At 28.7% G+C, this 21686-nt stretch overlaps 2 protein-coding genes across 14 annotated transcripts; one reads left to right on the forward strand and one right to left on the reverse strand.

Annotated features, from left to right (window-relative positions):
* Nucleotides 1-422: 422 nt before the first annotated feature.
* On the reverse strand, nt 423-4933 carry LOC112797285 (uncharacterized). Of its 13 annotated transcripts, none has more exons than XR_011881381.1 (8): nt 4425-4738; nt 4211-4293; nt 3907-4082; nt 2433-2504; nt 2130-2201; nt 1206-1267; nt 927-1067; nt 423-629 (listed from the first exon to the last, which is right to left on the reverse strand). XR_011881381.1 is itself a non-coding variant. In XM_072235962.1 (4 exons), exons 1-3 carry the CDS (start codon nt 2612-2614, stop codon nt 1031-1033), a joined length of 291 nt encoding a protein of 96 aa, XP_072092063.1. In that variant the 5' UTR covers nt 2615-2767; the 3' UTR covers nt 423-629; nt 927-1030. The 13 variants fall into 13 exon arrangements, 3 of the variants coding, with proteins under 3 accessions (XP_072092063.1, XP_072092062.1, XP_072092064.1); XR_011881382.1 differs by having other exon boundaries at nt 2130-2342; XR_011881383.1 differs by lacking the exon at nt 2433-2504 and having other exon boundaries at nt 4425-4933.
* Nucleotides 4934-5599: 666 nt separating this feature from the next.
* LOC112794396 (vestitone reductase-like) lies at nt 5600-12866 on the forward strand. Its single transcript, XM_025836431.2, has 4 exons — nt 5600-5779; nt 6398-6934; nt 12181-12373; nt 12709-12866. Exons 1-4 carry the CDS (start codon nt 5653-5655, stop codon nt 12848-12850), a joined length of 999 nt encoding a protein of 332 aa, XP_025692216.2. The 5' UTR covers nt 5600-5652; the 3' UTR covers nt 12851-12866.
* Nucleotides 12867-21686: the final 8820 nt, after the last annotated feature.

Genomic DNA, 21686 nt, shown 5'->3' on the forward strand with positions numbered 1-21686 from the left:
TTTTAGCCACTACTAAAAAGTGTTGCCTATTTGCAATAAAATGCAACTCTTTTACATGTTGCTTATAAGTTGGAATTTGCAATACTTTAAAGTGTTGCCTATTAGTTTTGAATATGCAACCTTTTAAAGCATTGCCTCTTCTTTTGAATATGCAACCTATACAAATGTTGCCTTTTCTTTTGGATATACAACCTATACCAGTGTTGCTTTTTCTTTTGGATATGCAACCATACAAGTGTTGTCTAATATTCAAAATATACAACTAATAAAAAGTTGCCTTTTTGATTAAAAAAAATTACTTTCCTAATAAAAATACAACAAAATTAAAATTTATAATAAAATTTTTTGTTCATATATGTGTAATTATTTTAATTAATAAATAAATTTGTGCACAATAAGAAAAAATTATAAAAGAGACAAAATAACTAATAATAAAATTCTAATTAAAATAGATATTAAAAAGTTCAATTAGTATTTCAAATATATGTTCATCAATAATTCTCAACAAAATAATAAAATTCTTGTCTAACAATAATTGTTATAACAAAATAGTAATTAATATTTATTAAAAAAATACCAATCTACTTGCATATTTTATATCCATGCTTGACTTGTCCCATATGCTAAATCTGCAAATAATATACAACAAAAAATAAGCAACTTATTATTAAAACTGAAAAATTATAATAATAAAAATTTCTTTATAATATTAAATATTATATATACAAAAGCAATAAATAAGTCTAAAAAACTCCTTCTAATGTGGCTAAGGTATAGGACAATAGGATTCCATTGAAACAAAAGAGATATATTTAGAGACACAATCAATGCAAAAAAGTATAACAATTCTGATGCAAAGGTGTCATCAAAAGAAAAAGAAAATGTTATGCGAAGGTTATTCAAGTCATTATAACATCGATTGTTACCTTAATATAATGTCTCTCCATCCCTCGTTGTTTATTCAGGCTGCCATCTTTTGATACCCAAACAAAAATAAAAATAAAAAAGAAATTTTTTTTACTTCACAAGTTCACTTTTGCTTCCATCTTCTGCTGTGTTGTGTGTTTCTGCAAAACAAAGTTCACTGGTAAGAAGTCACACTCACATCACCTTCTCTATTATTTGTGACTTTCAGAGCCTATTTATTATGACTATGTAATGCAATGAAAACTTCTCATGAAAGAAAATTTAATCCCAGGCCATACTTGAAAAGCGCTACAACATTCTGTTCCCTTTGAGGGCCATACTTGAAAAGTTGACACACACTCTATATGAGACAAAAGAAAAGGAAAATATTTAATTGAAACCACATAATAAATTTGATCAAGTATTTCAACAAAAAAAGCTTGTCTCTTAGTCTTGATTCTCTTCGGAAAGAAAAACTATAATAAAAAAGATCACAGTTAGTTAAAAGTATAAAACATGTCTCTAATTTCCATTAAAAACTTCAATAAAAAGGTTAAAAAATTCGAAACAGTAGCTATATATTTTCACAAAACTGCAGCTAAGCCATATGAAATTGGAAAATTTCAGATGATAAAAAATTATTAGTGTATGTTAATTAAACGATGAATTCAATGCACTTTAACTTAGGAGGTGCGCTGTAAATCCTTGACTATATGATGATGAGTCCAATAATGTCAAAGGCACATGCCTTATGCCTATGCATCTTGGGATTAACAAAGATGAGACTTCTTTTTAAGGAGACTTTAGCTACTCACTTCAATAAAATCCCCACTACAACCTTATACATCTGTCAATCAAAGATTCATGATAATGGCATTAAAGCATCGCTTGATTATTATTCATAAGGAAGCAATTCATGAGGAAAAGTATTTTAGAAAACATACAAAGCGGAAGTTCCCAAATCTCCATAAACTACACCAAGACTCTAATATGCAAGCCAAAGAATTAACAGAGCAGAAAATTTCTGTAGAAATAGAAACAGAATTAACAAGGAACTTAATAGAAATTACTAGTAGTCAGTACAATATCTTGTAATTGGATCTGGAATGAAGATTTCCAGATTGAAATTTTACCATTTAACACTCCAAGAGTCTAACATCATCAACGAAAATTTGTGTTCTAATACAGATAACAAGTTATTAATTTCCAGCATCTGAACTTACAATGACACCATATTCTGAAGCTGACTAAGTTCTTGAGGAATCAAGCCAGAGAGTTGATTATTTGACAAATCACTGCAACATAGAATGACAAAAACCAATTAACAAACAGATTCATAAGGAAAAAAAAGACAAATGACTTGCATGTCCATAACACTTCTAAGATTAGCAAATTCTGCTGGAATAAATCCTGTTATATGATTTCTGCTCAGGTTCCTATAAAAATCAAATAATAGCCGTAAATAAAAGAGAAACTGCCAGATTCGAAAAACAAATAAATAACAAGAAACTTGCCACAGTACTCACAGCTTTAGAAGATGTTCCAAGTCACCGAGGGAAGAAGGAATGGAGTCAATTATATTATTATTTGAAATACGCCTAAGAAGGAATCCGAAACCATTCATCAGTATGAACCAGAGGGATATAAACAGATTTGGATCTGGAATGAACAATATGTAGAAATCTGAATTTCTTAGTCTACTTAGCATTTAGATTTGTGCTTGAATTTCTCTCGAATATTTGAAATAGACTATTATATAAAGGCATGCTCCTATACCCCAACGATTCACATTCAAAATAATTATATTGAATAATTTAACCTCTTTCCTTTTAAGATTTTTCAACATGAACTCTTTTGCAAGCATGGCACAAGCATATATCTACTGTACTACCTAATCAAAATAGCATATCTTTGAATTTCTATATATATTATTGAATCTGATTGATAAATCATAAATGCAATCATTCAACTCCATCAATTTATTAAGGAATTGGTCCAGAAAAAAAGAATGAAAAAAAATTATTAAGGAAGTTAATTATGCAAGATTGCTAGACAAGATAGGTTTTAGAAATTTCATAGTTTTTCAAATAAAACAAAAATCCAACTGGGGAAGAGAAAGAGAAACGAAGAGGAATATGGAAAAGGGAGTTTGAATCTTACTTTTTCTTTGGATAATTAAAGCTTCATAGATGAGTATAGTGTACATGTTTCTTAGATTGCATTTTTAATGAAACTAACAATAAAGTAGAAACTTTCAGCACAGATTTGAAGATTTAAAAAAAAAGTAATGTGAAAATGAATAATATATAGAGTCACATTAGGTCCCTAGATATTTTTATTTTAAATTGTTGTGCAGAAAGTAGAAACTATATATGTGATACCCCACAAGCCACACTTAATAATATAATTGGCCAGACACACACCCATCTGAATCTGTTCCTCCTCCTTTTACATTCTTTCACATTATCAGTATAATAGCAAGCTATCTAATCATTCTCATCTCTCCAACTAACAATAACGAGCAATGTCTTGAAGTAAGACACAGACACGAAGACGGAGACACAGCCGACGATGCTGAAGACGTCTCTGTTTTTCATAGTTAGTGTAAGCATTTGAGTTGAGTTGAGTTGAGTTGTGTGTATCATATCATCATTTAGAAAGGTTCAGCTTATTTAATCCATTTATAAGTCTGATTTGTGTTTGAAACGGGAGAATACAAATTTGTACAGTTCCTTTAGAAGACTTGTTACTTTACTTATCAGGAAGTTAATTATATATTTTATAATATTAAAGTGATATAACATAGCACCCAAATGATGCATTTTACCCTCTAAAATGCAGCTTGCAACACACTCTAAAGGAACTTAATCACAACAAAACTACTTATTTGTACTTGGAGAAAAGCAAAAGATAGAAGAAAGAGTAACCAATGACTGAGACAATATAACAAACAGAAAGAGCGCAAAGCTGAATAACAAGCTTAGTTAGTTACTTAGTTACCTTCGAGAGTGAAGAATATCTTTGGTTAGTATAACCACAGGCTCAATGTCCCTCAAAATCTCCTCTTCCTTCTCCTTCCACAGGTGGTACGGGTTTGTAGCCGGTGTGGCAGCAGTGCACCACGCTCGATGCTGAGGTGGCGCAAGAGTGAAGCGAAGGTGCCGATGAAGCAAAAACTGGCGAAGAAGATTAAAAGGAGAAGAACTTTTCATAACTAAAATTTTCCAGAATAATTGCTAATCTAAAAAATTAGGATTCAAAACACAAAAATAGAAAAGAAAAACAGAGGCAGAATCATGAGTACCTGAACAATGATCAGCGGTGATGAACCCTAGCAGAAGAACACCGGCAAATTGGAAGAGACCAGAGATGAACGGCAAGCAAAACCTAGAGAAGCTCAAAACAGCAAATAGCTCAGAAAACAGCAAATAGACACACACAATTTCCTTTTTCTTGAAAAAATCACACACACACAATTGAGCAATTAGAGTAGGAAAGGGAAGAATTGAAGTGCGCACCTAATGAAAAGAAACAAGTTTGGCAGCAGATCAAACGCAGAACGAAACCAGATCTTGTACTATGCAATTTTTCGGCAAAATGCAGAAAGAAGTAACCGACACAGTGCAAAGAACAGAAAAAGAGAGGAACACGAGGTAACACGAAGAGAGCATAACAAGGCGAGTAGGGAGGAACGCAAAGAGAGAGGGAATGCTTCTTCGCAAGTAGAAAAGGAACCACGAATTTCATCAATTTAGGGGTTAGGTTACCAGTAGCATTTTGTTTCAACATTTTGTTAGGAATGTGAAGATTATAAATGAACGAAAGTTTCTGTGTTTGAATCAGTTGGTTTCCTATTGATATATTTAGAGGAAAAATTGAAATTTAAAAGAAAAAATACATTTATATATTTTAGACAACACTTATAATGAGAAGCTTATTAAAAATTTTAAAGCAATTTTAGAAAAGTGTAATTTATGTACATGATAAGCGTTGCATGTGTATTTTGCTGAAACAACACCTTTCATGTGTTCTCTATCTAATCAAAGGGAACACTTATGTAGTGTTAGTTAAAAAAGTATTGCAATAGCAATATTTCATTGCAACAAATATTAAACATTGTTTTTTATCATTTTAAACAACACTTTTTAAGTGTTACTTATAGTATATGTTGCAATAGATAAAAAATGTTGTAGTGAAAATAAATACATCTAAACAAATCATATATACTACAATATAGATTGGTTTCTAAATTATTTGTATCGTTTAAACAAATAGATTTTATTCAGGAGGCATCTGTTAGTGACTTATTTTTCTTAGTAAAATATATTTGTCACATTTTATTATGAATCTTTGTCCTGCTATTAACATGTGGCATTGAAAAACCACATCACTCACTTAATAGTCATGTAGTTAGGATTTTTCTGTCAGTAGTTAATGATTCTGACTAATAGAGAGACTTATTTAACTATTTATCTTACGAAAATAAATTTAAGAACCTCAAAGTATAATAAAATTTAATCGGAAACGAAATTGTGATGCAAAAATTATTGGAGATTTATTTGAGTATAATTTTAATAAAAATAAGGTTATATCTTTTACATAAAATGAGAATATTCTCAATTACTTCAAATTAAACGGCAGGCCACACTATAAATACATGCCCATCAAGGACAACTAACATAGAGCACAAAGAGTGAAGGAGAAATCAAATTAAAGACTCTGCCACAGGGAGAGTATAGTGTCCAAATGGCACATGCAAATAATAAGGGTAAAGTTTGTGTCACTGGAGGCACAGGTTTTCTTGGTTCATGGCTCGTCAAAACACTCCTTGAGGATGGTTACACTGTTAACACCACTGTTAGATTTGATCCAAGTAAGTAACCTTTCAATTAATTTTCATGATATATATATAATATATAATATATATGACATATTATATTTATATAGTAATTTAAATTTCTCTAATTAATTACCAAACATCAGTTTAAGATTTTATAAAGAGATCGAACAGAAACAATTCCATCGCAACAACATATGTGTAGATGCACCAATGCTAGTTGTACTTTATTTATTTATTTATTTTTGTCTTAATTGTACTTTATAATATGATGTTATCATAAAATTATTTATTTAAAAATATCAATTTATTTGATAAACAATAAAAAAGTATAGAAAATAATTTTTAGTTAACCAACGTTAATTAATTTTATGATTTAGATTTATAATTTAAAATTAAAATAAAAAATTTATAATTTAAAATAAATAAAATATTTAAAAAATGAGTTGATTTTGTTTAAGAAAAATTAATTTTCTAAATTTATTAAAAAATATATATCAGTAATTATACAGTGATATTACATATATATATATATATATATATATATATATATTAAAATTAGTTATAAAATTAATTATTATTATAAAATATATATTAAAAATGAGTTAACATCCCATGAATTTATATCTCTAACAAGACTGTGGGCACATGCAGAAAAGAAGAGAGACATAAGCTTCCTCACAAAGCTGTCAAAAGCATCAGAAAAGCTAAAAGTGTTCAATGCAGATTTAAGCAAGCCAGAGAGTTTCAACGAAGCAATTGAAGGTTGCATGGGGGTATTCCACGTGGCATCACCAATAGACTTTGCAGTGAAGGAGGCCGAAGAAACAGTGACAAAGAGAAGCATTGATGGAGCCTTAGGGATCCTAAAAGCATGCAAGAATTCAAAGACAGTGAAGAGGGTGGTTTACACTTCAAGTGGCTCAGCTGTTTGCTGCAAAGAAGAATCTGAGGAGGAGGAGGAGGATGGTTTTGATGAGAGTAGTTGGAGTGACGTGGAGTTTCTTAGGAAATTCAAGCCGTTTTGTTGGTCCTATGCGGTTTCAAAGACATTGACGGAGAAAGCTATGCTTCAGTTTGGAGAAAACAATTATTTGGAAGTTGTGTCTTTGGTTGCTCCTCTTATTGTTGGACCATTCATCTCTCCAAAGCTTCCTGATTCGGTTGAGAAAGGACTTGTTTTGGTGTTAGGTAAATATATTTAATACTTATACTTACTAATTTTGATACGTTGATACTTAGGTATTTGCGGTGTGATTTAATTCGGTTATTTAGAAAAAAGCTATTTAATCAAATTGTTTATTATAATTTCGGTTTAGTTTGATTAGATTTTTATATTGAAATCAATTGAACTAAATTATACTTTAATTGATTTAGTTTGGTTCACTTTGTTTGGTTTTCTCAATTAATTTATTCAAACCAAACTAAATGTAAATTTTGGAATTGGAGACAAGATACATCTAAGTACCTATATATGCAATTAGTTAGGATTTGTTTTTAACAGGCTTGGCCTGTCATGTAATTAATTGGCCTGAATCTGACTTGCAACTTGTTATAGGTTTTTTTTTAAAGTACTAAACTTGACCTGTTGTTCAATTTGACTTAGTCTAAAACCTGTTAAAAGACTAGTTAATTTTTTTTTTATAAAAATAAAAATATTATTTAAAAAAATTATTTTTAATAAATATTTTTATATGTAATATGTGATATTTAATATTTATAAAAAAATTTAAATTTTAAAGTATTTAAAATATACAAAACTATTTATAATTAAATATAATAAATTTAAAATATTTCATAATTTTTTTAATAATAAAAAATTATTTATATATATAATTATGTATTAAGAGACCGAAATTTTTTTCCACCTCTCCATGTAATACATCATCAATAGTGAAACAACTTATGTTGTCAAAATACATATTCCATACCTAATCAAAGCTGGATAATACCAAAGAATCATTGCCAAATCTGTTAGAAAATAACCTACATAAATATAGGAAAGAAAAGGAAGAATATATTAGCAAACAAACTAATTGAACAATTCAACATAGTAATAACTCCTAAAACATAACATTACTAAGAAGATTATGAGAAAGAGATATTCAGTAACAAAAAAGGAAGCTAAATACAAATTAAAGCATAGAAAAATATATTTAAATATGTTGTATGCAGCAAAGTAACAGTAATAATTATCATAAGTCCACATATTTTATTACCTCCGTTACATGCAATATGTCATTACATAAATTACATAGACTTAATTAACTTTTGTCATAATAGAATTTGAGAAAGTAAAAGATATATAAACAATTAGCTCTTCACGTTAATCGTCACTGAAGAAATCTGATCTCATGAGGAGATAAAAAGATACAACAGATACAAAAATAACATGAACAATAAAGAATTCCCTGCAATATAAAATGTTGTTGTTCAAGCAAAAGTATCAATTATTGAACAAATCTATAAACTAAAATCATAACGCAATGAAATTTTACTCGTTATTCCATTCTATTTTTTTATTGCTCAATTTGACATATCTCATGAATAAGAGAGAACTCATAATAACTACCAATCTATAAATTAAATAAAATAAGTTGAATAGATAAGCAGAAATACAACAAAATAAAATTATTATAATTTCAAAAAATCAACAATAAATACACTGAACAAATAATTAAAAAACAGAAGCTGAAACACAACAAAATAAAATTATTAGCAATTTCAAAAAGATAAAAAACAAATACATTGAACAACAACCAGCAACAAATAATGAGAGAGAGTGGAAGTTGGAATGTGAAAGGTGGAAAGAGGAAGGAGTTCAACGCTGAGAGTGAGAGTCAGAGTGAGAGAGGGTGGCGCTAGGTTATTTGGGGCCTAGGGTGTTGGTTTTGTTAGGGTTTTTATGTGAATCCGTTCGATTCGGTTAGGTTGAAAATCAAATTGAACTGCAGAAAAGAATTTTAAAATTTTCTCATCATCTATCTTCAACCTCAACCCTACCACTATCTTCTTTCCCAAATCTCGAACTTTCATATCCTTCCATTACCATCTTATTAATGGCGACAAACAATGCAAGCATGACCGACTCTCTTCTTCAGAGAGCAAGATCTTCCACCCAGCCAGTAAAAAAGAACCAAGCTCACTTGCCTCCATATAGTCATCTTCTTCTTCCTTTGACTATTCCATTCTCCCTTCAAACCCTTAAAGAACTCAACAACCTGAGTCTCATTCTCTAATCCCACCGTCCTCTTCTTCACCTCTTCTAAAATCGGGTCAACAAAACCCTCATCCTCTTCCTTCTTCTTCGGTGGATGCTACTATTACAATCGCCATCGAATTCTCGTTCTTCAGCGGCCGCCCTCGCTTTGCTTCTTCATCCTGCTACTGTCCACGACGTCGCAGATCGGAATGTTTTGGAGCGCGAAGACATTCGACTTTGGTGACTTGATTGAATTCCACCTGGAAGAGGACGAGTGCGGAGAGACCCAATGCTGAAAAGCCTCTGAAGCATTTTTATGGTTTTGGAGTTTTCTTAATGTGGGCGATGGAGGCGGGAGTGGAAGGGTTCGGGCAGATTTGAAGGGATCGACAGGGTTCCTCGTCGTCTGCGGCAGAGGCGAAGGGCTCCAGTGCAGTCGCCATTGCATTTGGGATTGCCACTATTATTTTGATGGTAGGTTTGAAGTTGAAGATAAAAGGTGAGATGAATTAAAAAAATTTTACTAAAAGAAAAAAATTAAAAGTTTATTATTTTTATCACACAAAATTTATTTTATTATGAATATAATATTAGTTTTTATTTTGTTAAGTACTTTTGTTAGTATTTATAAAATCAATTTTATTATGTTATTAATAGTATTTTTATCAATTTTTGTCTACTTTTATTTATAATTATGTTTAATGAGAATATCTTTGTAGAAGTGTCTAATAAAAATATTTTTTTATGAATGTGTTTAATAAAAATATTTTTATAGATATATTTTATATATGTCTTTTTATATATGTATTTAAAATATAATAATTATTAGTGAAATTCTTCACATATAAGCGATTAAGGCTTTTAAGCCTTACAAGTCCAATTAAAACTAACGCTCAAAACGCGCTTCGAACCGTTCTTCTTCCTCTTCGTCTTCTTCTTCTTCTTTTCTTTCGTTTCTTGCCTTCTCTTTCTCCTCCTCCTTCTTCTTGCTACACGTTCTTCTTCCTTTTACTCTTCTTCTTCTCCTTTTCTTTCGTTTCTTGCCTTCTCTTTCTCGTTCTTCTTCTTCTTCTTACTGCACGTTCTTCTTCCTCGTCTTCCTCTTCTTCTTCGTTTACGTGCTTTTCTCTCTGTTTTCTTTCTTCGTTATTCTCGATTTCCATTGTTTTTTGACATCAAGCTCTGAAATCGTTTTTGAAGAAGAAGAAGCAGCAGAAGATGAAGAGGAGAAAGAGAAAGAGTTCTGAATTATGCATAAGGTGTACTTCAACGAATTTTGGGTGTATTTCTGAAATCCTTTGGTGTAGTTTTGTAATCCTTTGGGTGTATTTCTGTAATCTTTTGGGTGTATTTCTATAATCGTTTAGGTGAATTTCTGTAACTATTTGGGTGTATTTCTATAATCGTTTGGGTGTATTTCTGTAATCGTTTGGGTGTATTTCTGAAGTACCTTGTTACAACTTCACTCCAGTCACTAGGCCTTCGGCATCCCCCTCCTTACGGTTAAGGTAACGATTTCGGGCATGGCCAGCTCCCATAGTGTGACGGGCGGTGTGTACAAGGCTCGGGAACGAATTCACCGTCGTATGGCTGACCGGCGATTACTAGCGATTCTAGCTTCATGCAGGCGGATTGCAGGAGCAGGTTTGAAAAAGGATCTTAGAGTGTCTAGGGTGGGGCCAGCTTCATGCAGGCGGATTGCAGCCTACAATCCGAACTGAGGACGGGTTTTTGGAGGGGGAGAGGGAGAGGAAGAGAAAGAGGAAGAGGAGGAAGAAGAAGAAAACGGTTGAATAACGCATTAAAAGGCCCGTATATATAGCAATTTGTAAGACTTGTAAGTCAAAAAGACTTGTATGTATAGCAGGCCCCTAATTATTATTGACAATAAATTGACAAATCATATGTTAATCCCTTATACTTTTTCTTGTAAAATTTATGAGTATAAACAGTTATTTTTCTCGGTATATACAAATTGATGTTTTGATCATAGAAGATGAAGTATATATCCATAAAAGATACTAAAATGTGGTTTGATGGACTAATAATAAATAATAGATAATAGATAAAATATATTATTATTTACATATATGAAGTTTGTTTAATTTGTTTCCCAAATTTAGTTTGATGTTAATTATTTGAATTGAAGGTCCATCATATCGCCCTCACTTAGTTATGGTGATAGTTATATTTTATTAATGTAATTTTTTTTAATTTAATAATTTAACAGCATATTTTTAATTTATACTTTTAAATATTATTAATTAATTATTAACTAAAATAATAAATTTTACTGATTTTCTATTATTTTTTATTTTATAATTATGAGCTAGGTATATATATGTAACAGTGGTATTATTTGGCTCAATTTATTTAATTTGTTTCCCAAATAGTTTTATTTTAATTATTTAAAGGTCCATCATATGATCACCCTCACTTAATTGTGGTAATAGTTTATAGTTATATTAAAAAATACTATGTCAACATGAAAAATTAGTTATCAAATCAATTATTATGTATTTATATGTTTATATGTATAATTAAATTTATTTTTCTGTGTATTTTATATTTTAATATATATTCTATATTAATAATTAATTTTAGTCATTAATTTTAATACACACTTAATATGATTGTAATTGTATTTTATAGTTATGAGCTAGGTATGCAATAATGGTATTATTTGGTTAGATGATTTTTTTTTTGGTTCTATGTTTAATTTGAATTTTTCTGTTCATTGTTGCTATATGCTCGGTTACAGTGGTGTTTGTATGGTTTAGAGTGGCGTTTTCTTTGCCTTTTGTATTATATCCCCTTCGACCTTTTCTTTTTAGTTTCTTTCTTTAAGAATCCTTGTCTTATAACAACTAGCAAAAGTTTTCTCTAAGAATCAAGCATATATTTTAAGCATGGAATATTATACTACTGTTTTTTCCGTTTTTTTTTTCTAATAATTAATGAGTTTTGTTACAGAATTAACTAAGAGTGTAGCTAACTAGAGTTAATTAATTAAAAAATAGGTTTATTATAAAAAAAACTCCTATTATCTTAATTTTTTGAATTTTAAAATTAAAAATAAAAAAATTAATTCAAATTGACTTATTTATATTATAATTGGTTTCTTAGATTTTTTGTTAAATATAGATGAATTAATAGTACTTTAAGCTAATAAGTTCCTTATAATACGTACAAAGTTCTTATTGAAAGAAACTAATTAATGTTATTTAATTTGCAGGTAAGAAGGATAAAATTGGGATTACACGTTTCCACATGGCGCATGTTGATGATGTAGTTAGAGCACATATATTCTTGCTTGAGCACCCTAACCCTAAAGGGAGATATATTTGCTCACCATTTTCCATAGATATTCAAGAAATGGCTAAAATTCTTTCAGCCATGTACCCAGAATTTGAAATACCAGCAACACAGTGAGTTCACTATATATATATATATATATATATATATATATATATATATATATATATATATATATATATATATATATATTAAAACGTCAAAAATTAAAAATGATAAATTTTAAATATTTAGAAAGACATTTAAAAACTTTTAGAATGCTATTTCAGAATGCTATATTATTATTATTAATAGTTTAATTTTAATATATACTGATAATGTACGTAAAATCATTTGATTAACAATGTCATTTAATCAAATTTATTTTTATAGGTGATCATGATAGATACAGAAATAAAATAAAATGATATTGTTAAACTAATACATTTGATGTAATTTGGTTGTACAGTGAGCTGAAGGAAATTAAGGGGTTCAAGCTACCACGTCTAATCTCAAACAAACTCATAGATGCTGGATTTGAGTTCAAGAATAGCATCGAGGATATGTTTAAGGATGCAATTGAATGCTGCGTGGATAAGGGATTTCTTTGAGATCTCTAATTCTCTACTAAAGCCATTAATTAATAAGTTAAGAAAAGAATAATAACTTCATTATCTAAGACAATGACTAAAACTGCTTGGTGATTGCTCTCATACCCTAATATTTGTGATAAAATTCATATTTTGTATATGTGGACCAATATAATATAGACATGTGATATCATTAATCCTAGTCAATTAATAATTAAAAAATTTTAAAATCTTAAAATTTAATGTATTTTAAAAGTGTATTAATTATTATTTGTATACAAATACAAATACGTATATACTTTAATCATATATGATTAATTATGGTTAAATATTTTTGTTTATTAAAATTAATACAAAATTAAAATAAAAAATTTCTTCCCTTTCCCATGAGCATTGCCTTCTTCCCAAAACACTCACTAATTATTTTTTTGTTCTAAGTTAGACTCCTGAACACCCAACCTTTCCGATCTGAACCTCTCCAACATCGCCGTTCACCGCCGCCGTTCACCACCGCTCACCGACACCGCCAGATCCCTTCTATCTCACAGGCATTCTCGATCTTCATCTCTATCGCCCGTCGTTAGCGCTCCCTATTTCCGCCTCCAACTGCAGTGTCGTCGCTGTCTCTCACGTTCTAAGCCTCCGTGACCCTGTGTTTGCCGCCTCTGATCCACCAGCATAGCGGCATTCTCCAACTTCCACACCCCTATTCAAAATAATGAATTTCATTTATTTTGGTTATTTGGCTTGTCTCTTGCACATTCAAACCGTCAGTTTTATTTTATTGATTTTTTTATGGAACAAATTTTATTGATTAATTGCAGTATATGTATGATTGTCTCTTGTCTCATGTCTATAGGCATTTAAAATATTTTCTGTTTAGTTTAAGTGTATTTTTTCTTTGATTATCATGAGTTGTGCAGAGATGTTATTGGTTTCAATCCATCATATCTCCATTGTCAATTTACAAATCACACCCAAATAAAAAGGAGAAAGAGTTAGCAAAATTAACCTTTTTCTTTTTAGTACTGTACAGACAAATACTAATTTTACTTTCAGTCGATTCATTCAATTGATGCATTTATTTAATAAGTCATTCATTCAATTGATGCATTCACCCATAAATCCATCATGATTTTGAGCCATTAATTAAATTGAATTTATTCACATGCATGAATTTATCATAAAATTAAAATCGTAAATGTATTAATAAGTCATGGCTCATGAAAAATAATACTCAAATTAAGCATTTAATTTCTAAAAAAAAATATTTATTAAAAATTTGCAAAATATAAAAGTAATGAAACTTAACTTCAAACTCCAAAAACAGATATTAAAAACTACACATAACAATCTCAATAATTCTATCACATTGTTCCAAAAAATTTAAATTCAAATAAAATTACTTTTTAACTAAATTCTTATTTTTCTCTTCAAACTTCTTGTAATTCTTTTCTGAAACTTTCAAAATGATTCCTTAATTTGTATTATATGGTTTGATAACTAAATCAAGAGTAATACGCATTCTTGTTGTGTCGTCAATCTAAAATTGAAATATAAAATAATAAGTAATAAGTCATGAATTTAAAACTAATTAATAATTATTTAATAATATTAAAGTGTGTGTACCTTGATGGAATAATTGTCATTTTTAGCACAATCTTTCATCTAAGTTGCTACCCAAATTCCACAATCATTACTATTTTAATAGTGTAAAAAAATCACATATAAAAAAGTATACAACATAATATTAAGAGAAATAAAATAGAGATAAGACGTGATCATTACGAGTCAATTTTTTGTTCTCATGTTTCTATATGCTTTGGATCAGCGAAACGAGAAACTTTAGGTCTAGCAGTGATTTCAAGATCATAAAATGAGTCATCTTGAAGCATCTCTTCAATGTACATAGCCTGTTAATTGGTTAAGTTAAATTAGTTAAACACTACTCCTATACAAAAGCTTACATATGAATCATAGATGTTAACATTGTAAATTTAAATAACTAACAGCTTCCTAATATTAAAATCATTTCTCTCATTTTTTCATAATTTGGCTTAGAGTTCAACCAAATTATCTGACGTTCGTGCATATCAAACACAACAAGATACCAATAGATGTTGTCTTCATTGACAGGCACAAATATCTAAATAAAAAATTAAGTTAAATAAATTTTAATAAAAATAAGTATTGAATATTGAGATTATATTTAGTTCAAGTTAAAGTATTTGTACCTTATGAAGAGTTTCTACCTTTTTCATAAAATATTTTTGATACTGTACTATCATTTTGAAAGGAGAATTTTTTTTCATGAGTGCAAGTTTTTAAACAATAATAAAAATATACATTAACAATGTGTAACATAATATATAAAAATAAAATAAGTTAATTACATGTAATTAATAATGAATTACTTACAGAAAATTCAGTAGGCATATACCAATATCTTAGACACCCCAAATCTAACCTTTCTTCATTAGTTAGCATATGAGCATACACACATAGTATCTAAATAGAAAAATATCAGATTCAATTGGCTCATTTTTTTAGACAATAAAACATGAAAATTAATATAATTATATTTATTTTCTTTAAAAAAAGTGATAATTAAGAAAAAAAATACTTACATTTTCATCAATCCATCCCTTGAGAATTAAGTTGAAAAAACTGTCTCTATTTGCATCAAACTTGAAATCTCTTGCTAAAATTTCATGTCTGTCATAATCTTTTTTTTTTGTAATAAAAAAATGTAATTATTTAAAGTCTTATATATAATGTTATAAAACACTAAAAAAATATAAATTATATATATGGTTGATATTATATCTACCTATTAATTTCATCTTCTTTGTCAGATCCAAATATATATGTGGCCACTTATATGTCTGTCTCATTTAATTCCATTATAGCAAGTGGTCTAAATACAACTGGAAGCCACTGTAATTGAACTAATACATAAAAATAAATTACAAAATTCTTATAAACTAAAATTTTAGAATACAAGCAAATTTAAAATCTTCAAAAAATTCACTTAAAAAAAAGAAAAAATTGTAACTTACAAATAGTGCTTCAATTCCAAAATCGTTCCGGCGCAAATTTAAGTTCGGTAAAGTGTTATAGTTGATGGAATATTCATTTGGAGAACCTTTATCCAACAAAGACTTTGAAATTTCAGTTGGTGACGAATTTGGAGAATTGAGTTTTTTTCCAACTGAAACTGAACCTTTGCATGGTAATTCTTTTTTTACGCCCAGCATTAGTATTAGTCTTCTTGACTATTGTTTTAGCATTTTTGTCTACGGGAGACTTGAGTTTTCCCATAATAGCATCGGTTAGTGGTGTGTCGGGAATATAGAATGTAAAGGCAGGAGGATATAGAGACATATGCATATGAATCGAAGGAGGTGTACATGGAGATGAGGTTTGAGTAAATCCTGTAAAAGGACCATAAAAATTTGACGGTATAAGGGGGAAGAAAGGCATTATAGATTGAGGTAAATCAATAGAAAATTTTGGTTGATTGATAGAATACATCTTTTAAAGATTATTAACAGTTTCTTCCATTTGCTTGAGTTGTGTATCCATTTTTTCATATTTTTTTATTATTGACCTGTTAAAGACATGAAATTATTTTAATATCACAATACAAAATGAAGGGATAAAAAATAGAAAAAAATTAATTTATTATATTTTAACAAAAGAAAATTTTAATACGAGTCCCCAAATAACAATAAAAAACGACAAATTAAGTAATGAACTTTACCTCTGGTGCTTTGATTTCTTCTTTTTTTATGATTGATTTTTTTTGTGCTCAAATAATATTGTGTTGTCGTGAATGTATAAAAAAGAAAAAAAATCATAACATACATAATTAGTTATATTAGTACTTAATATTTTGTTTAAAAAAGTATATTATTACAAAAAAATATTATATAAAATACCTGAAAGATATTTCAATAGGATCGATTTGGACATTAATCTTAGTTCGTTTGGACATAGCTTCGCTAACTCCATTTCCATCCATAAATTCTTGTAAATAAAAGTAAATGAAAAGAATGAAATGATTTGAAAAAATATGTGTAAGTAAGATTTAATCAATCAATTCTATTAATTTTATAGTGTGGTTTAGTGCATATTTTCAAAAGGCCATTTCCATTTTTGTTTTAGGTAAGTTGATTGATTTTAGTCCATTACACATTACTGATTAGAACTTTCTATATTTATTTTGAAAGTTTTTCAATTTGGCCTATTATAATCATTATTACATATAATTTGTGGTTTCCTACTTTATTTTTATTAGTGTAAGAATTGTTTTGAAGGTTTACTAAAAAGGATATATTCTAGTACGATAAAACTATAAGATAATGAATATATGGTTTATAGTAAAATTTTAAGATGTAAATTATATAATCGTACGTTAATAAATTTTTACTTTATATTAAAGTAAAAATTATTAATATTATTTTAATTAATTTTTTTGAATGGAAATTCTAAATTTTTAACTATTCTACAATGTAATATTTAAAGATAAATAGTAATTATTAGAATTATATATAAGATTATTTAACATAAAGTACTTACTTAACATACGTTGTTTATGGTTTAGATTTAGAATTTAGAGCTTACGGTTTAGAAGTTTGATATTAAGGTTTATGATTTATAATTTAATAATTAGAGTTCGGGTTTTAAGTTCAAGTTATTCAAATTTACTAGTTGATGTAATTCAAATTGAGGTTTATGGTTTATGTTTTAGAAGTTAGGGTTTAGGGTATAGAATTTATGGTTTAGGGGGTTTAGACCTTGGAGTTTAGAGTTTAAGGTTTAACCCGTTTTAGTCACTGATTTACTGGTTTTAGAGTTTAGAATTTAAACCGTTTTGGTGAAAATTTTGACAACTAGTTGGATTTCGGTTCGGTTTGATCGGCCAATTGTCGGCTAGTTCGATGATCCAATAACAATTTTCAAAAAAGATGATTATTGTTTCTAACCAAATTGTAATCCTAACTAGTTCACGGTTCGATCGGTTTGACCAGTCAGTTCGAACCAATTTTTAGAATCTTGGGTTTAGAGTTTAGACTTTAGTTATTATAGTTTAAGGTTTAGAAGTTAATAATTAGGGTTTGGATTTTAGACGTTGGAGTTTAGAGTTAAAAATTTAAACCGTTTTAGTCACTGATTTACTGGTTTATTATTTCAACTGGTTCAACCGTAATTTAACCGAAAAAATATTTTATATTAAAAAAATATAATAAATTATAAATAAACATCCTAAAATATAATTATAATCTAATATAAACCTTAAAATACATTAAAAATTTAAAACATTACATGAAATACCATCAACTAAAATGTTATAATCTTATAAAAGATAAGGACAAGTGAGGCTCCATTACAGAGTTAGGGCATGAGGGTGCCTTCTAAAGCACAGAGGTGTGGAGCGGTGCGGCGGAATAGCTAGCCGGATTAAGGAAAGTGAGTGAGTGTCGATAAAAGGAAAAGTAGATTAGGGTTCAGGACTTTACCGTTTTCTTTATTAATGAACAAAATAGCACCGTTTTGGTGAAAAATTTGATAACTGGCCGGATGTCGGTTTGATTTGATCAGCCAATTCTCGGCCGGTTCGATGATCCAATAACAATTTTTAAAAAAGACGATTATTATTTCTAATCGAATCGTAATCTTAATCAGTTTACAGTTCGATTGGTTTGATCGATTAGTTTGAACCAATTTTTAAAATCTTGAGTTGAAGGTTTAGACTTTAATTATTATAGTTTAAGGTTTAGAAGTTAATAATTAGGGTTTTGGTTTTAAGTTCATACAATTCAAATCTACTAGTTCACGTAATTCAAATTTAAACATATAGTAATAAGTTAAACCATTATTCACTTACTTGATTAGGGTTTAGGGTTGCGAAATTGGCATTTATAATAATATTTAATAATTATAGCTTATATCTAGATGTTAAACAAATTTAATAAGTTTAATAGTTATTATAATAATGTCTAATAGTTACTAATAGGTTTATTAGATGTAATTCAAATTTAAAACAAACTCTTAATGTTAAACCTTATACTCGTAAATCATAAATCCTAATTTATACTAATTTTAAAAATTAAATATTTTTGTGATTTTTGTTTTAAAAGTTGAGAGTTAGTATTTAAGATAAATATTTTATGCTATCTTTTTTTAATATTAGTGTTAAGATTTATAAGTAAATAATTTATGCTATCCTTTTTAAAATATATTATTAAAAACATAAATATTAAATAACCTTATATATACGTTACCAATATATTACTACTTGATATATGCAATAATAAATAATTATAAATAAATGATTTATTTCTTTTTTAAAAAAAAGACCTTATTAATTTATTAATACGTTACAAGTAAGTTGTTATTACAATTATGAGATATGCATTAATTGTTAATTCATTCAATTAATTGTTTTATGATCAATCTCCTTCGTAATTGCTTCATTGTCAATTCTAACGGATCAATTTGTGGTTAATAATTATTTTATGATTTAATTAATTTTTTATTTTATAACTAAACCTCACATTAATTCATTATTAATATCGTGTAACACGTTCTGAGTAACTAAAGATATAAAAAATTGATGCATAAATTAGTAATTAATACTTAACAAACGTGATATTAAAATTAACTTTGTGTTTGTAAATGTGTTTAATCTTGATCACCAAAATAAAAATCTTATACAGGCCATATTTGAACTGGCAAAAAAAATGTCGTCACATAAGACGTTAAAAAATTTTTTTTTGTATGTTCTTCCCTCTCGATACCACGACTTTCTGTCATGAGTCACTGCTTTCGATTTTCATTAAGATTATGAACCTCTCCATTCCAAAATAGATTTTCATTAGGCACATTATAATAATATGGAGAATATGACTGGTATAACGGTGTTTCATTGTATGGATGATAAAGTGGAATGGAAAATTCTGGAAATGTAGAATACATAGATAATCCATTCAAATGCTGATTCTGGAGCTTCATAGGATCTATTAGATTAGGTTGACATATTTTGTTAGTATCATGGTTATTTGGTTGTCCACTCTAAAAAAGTAAACACAACAAAATTTTAATATTTTATTAGTAAAAAAAAACACTACTATTATATGTGTATTTCATTTAAGATACAAACCTTATGCGCATTACGTATATTAGAACACCTTTATTTGCTTATACTTTTTGGACTTTAAACTTGTGTCATCAACTCTTGTATCCTACATACAGGTATTTCACATGACATAATTAAGTAAGTATAATTTTAACTAAATAAAAATAAAATATATATCTAATGAAGTCTAAAAGTAAAATGTATATATAATAAATTACTACAAATTATTGTTTTTGAAAAAAAAATTTACAAAAGTTATATACAAGACTTCAGGTTAGACAAAAAAGTAAAGATAGAAAAAAAGAAAATAAGAATGGTTCTTATGAAAAGGCAAATTTATATATTCAAGTTCACATTAACATAGCTTGGTAGTCTTAACTCCATTCTTATTTTTTTTGTATGTAGCTAATTTATTTGTTTCATTGTCATTAAAATATCTGTGATCTACACTCTAAACATTGCTCTCATCATTGCTTTGGTAATTTATTTCTTCTTCAAAATAACTCTACAATACAATAAAATACATTAGACAATATTTAAATACATAGATAAATAATCTTTAAAAATTTTGATAAAACAGAAAATTAAAATTACCTTTTCATCATTGAGTTCATCACTCGATTGGTGATGACCAGTATGTAGGACGTCTCTACTGTATAATTCTGGACACCTTCGAATCGTATGACCACGACGTATACAATGAGAACACTTACGAGATTTTATTGCCCATCTATTTTGACGAAGGACTCCCTTTGTCTTCACAACAGTTGGGTCACCGACCATACACGCATTAGAAAGAACATTGGAGTCAGGATCGCGTCTCTTTTTAAGTTTTTGGATTAGTCCAAAAATGTCATCTCTAATCTCCATGAAGTCATCTCGGTTCTTTGATGCCGACTCACATAATGTGAAACATAGTGTTACTAGAGCACCATATCTAATACCAGCAATATTTTCAGAGTCAGTTTCTGCGGATGTAACTGAACATACATAATCCTTCTTAGTATTTTTAGTCCACCTCGTGCAGACAAGAGTATCAGGAATGATATCGATGTGGTCATGTCTCATAGTACAAAAAATATGACAACATCGAATGCCACGACTTTCAAACAAACGACAATCACAAGCAAATTTTTTAGTGACTTTATCATATTGTACTTCACATTCCCTCCCGGGTTGCCTATATTTATTTATTCTCACCTTAACTTCATTGTTGCTTACTGAATGTGTAACAACATTTAATTTGCCAGCTTCTTCTATCTCACACCGAACCTCTTTAAACATGCTTCTGGTAAAAATATCGGCAGCTTGCTTCTCAATGTCTTGAAGACACGTGGTCAACACAGGAGTTGTAAACAATGATTTAAAATCAGATAAGAGTTCATTTGTCCGATACTGCGTCAATGCTTCATTAAAGTTGTGTATCAATTCCAAAAGGTAGCACTTTTTACTAATGTAATTCTTTATCAAGGAGTGGCTACCTTCGCATTGTGACGTAGTCCTGATTCCACCGAAAAATTTATCATTTAAATATGAGAAAGCCCACATTTCTTTGATCCTGTATGTCTTTTGCAACCATTCATTCTCAGAAAGCTCGTACTCAGATATCAAGTTATGCCATCTTCTCTCAAACTCTTCAGGAAAAAAATTTTCATACATTAGGTGCTTTAACCCATCTAAGAATTTTGAATTCTTTATAGCTTCACAGGCATTACG

Source organism: Arachis hypogaea, chromosome 4 (assembly GCF_003086295.3).
Source record: "Arachis hypogaea cultivar Tifrunner chromosome 4, arahy.Tifrunner.gnm2.J5K5, whole genome shotgun sequence".
NCBI classification, from domain to species: Eukaryota; Viridiplantae; Streptophyta; class Magnoliopsida; order Fabales; family Fabaceae; genus Arachis; species Arachis hypogaea.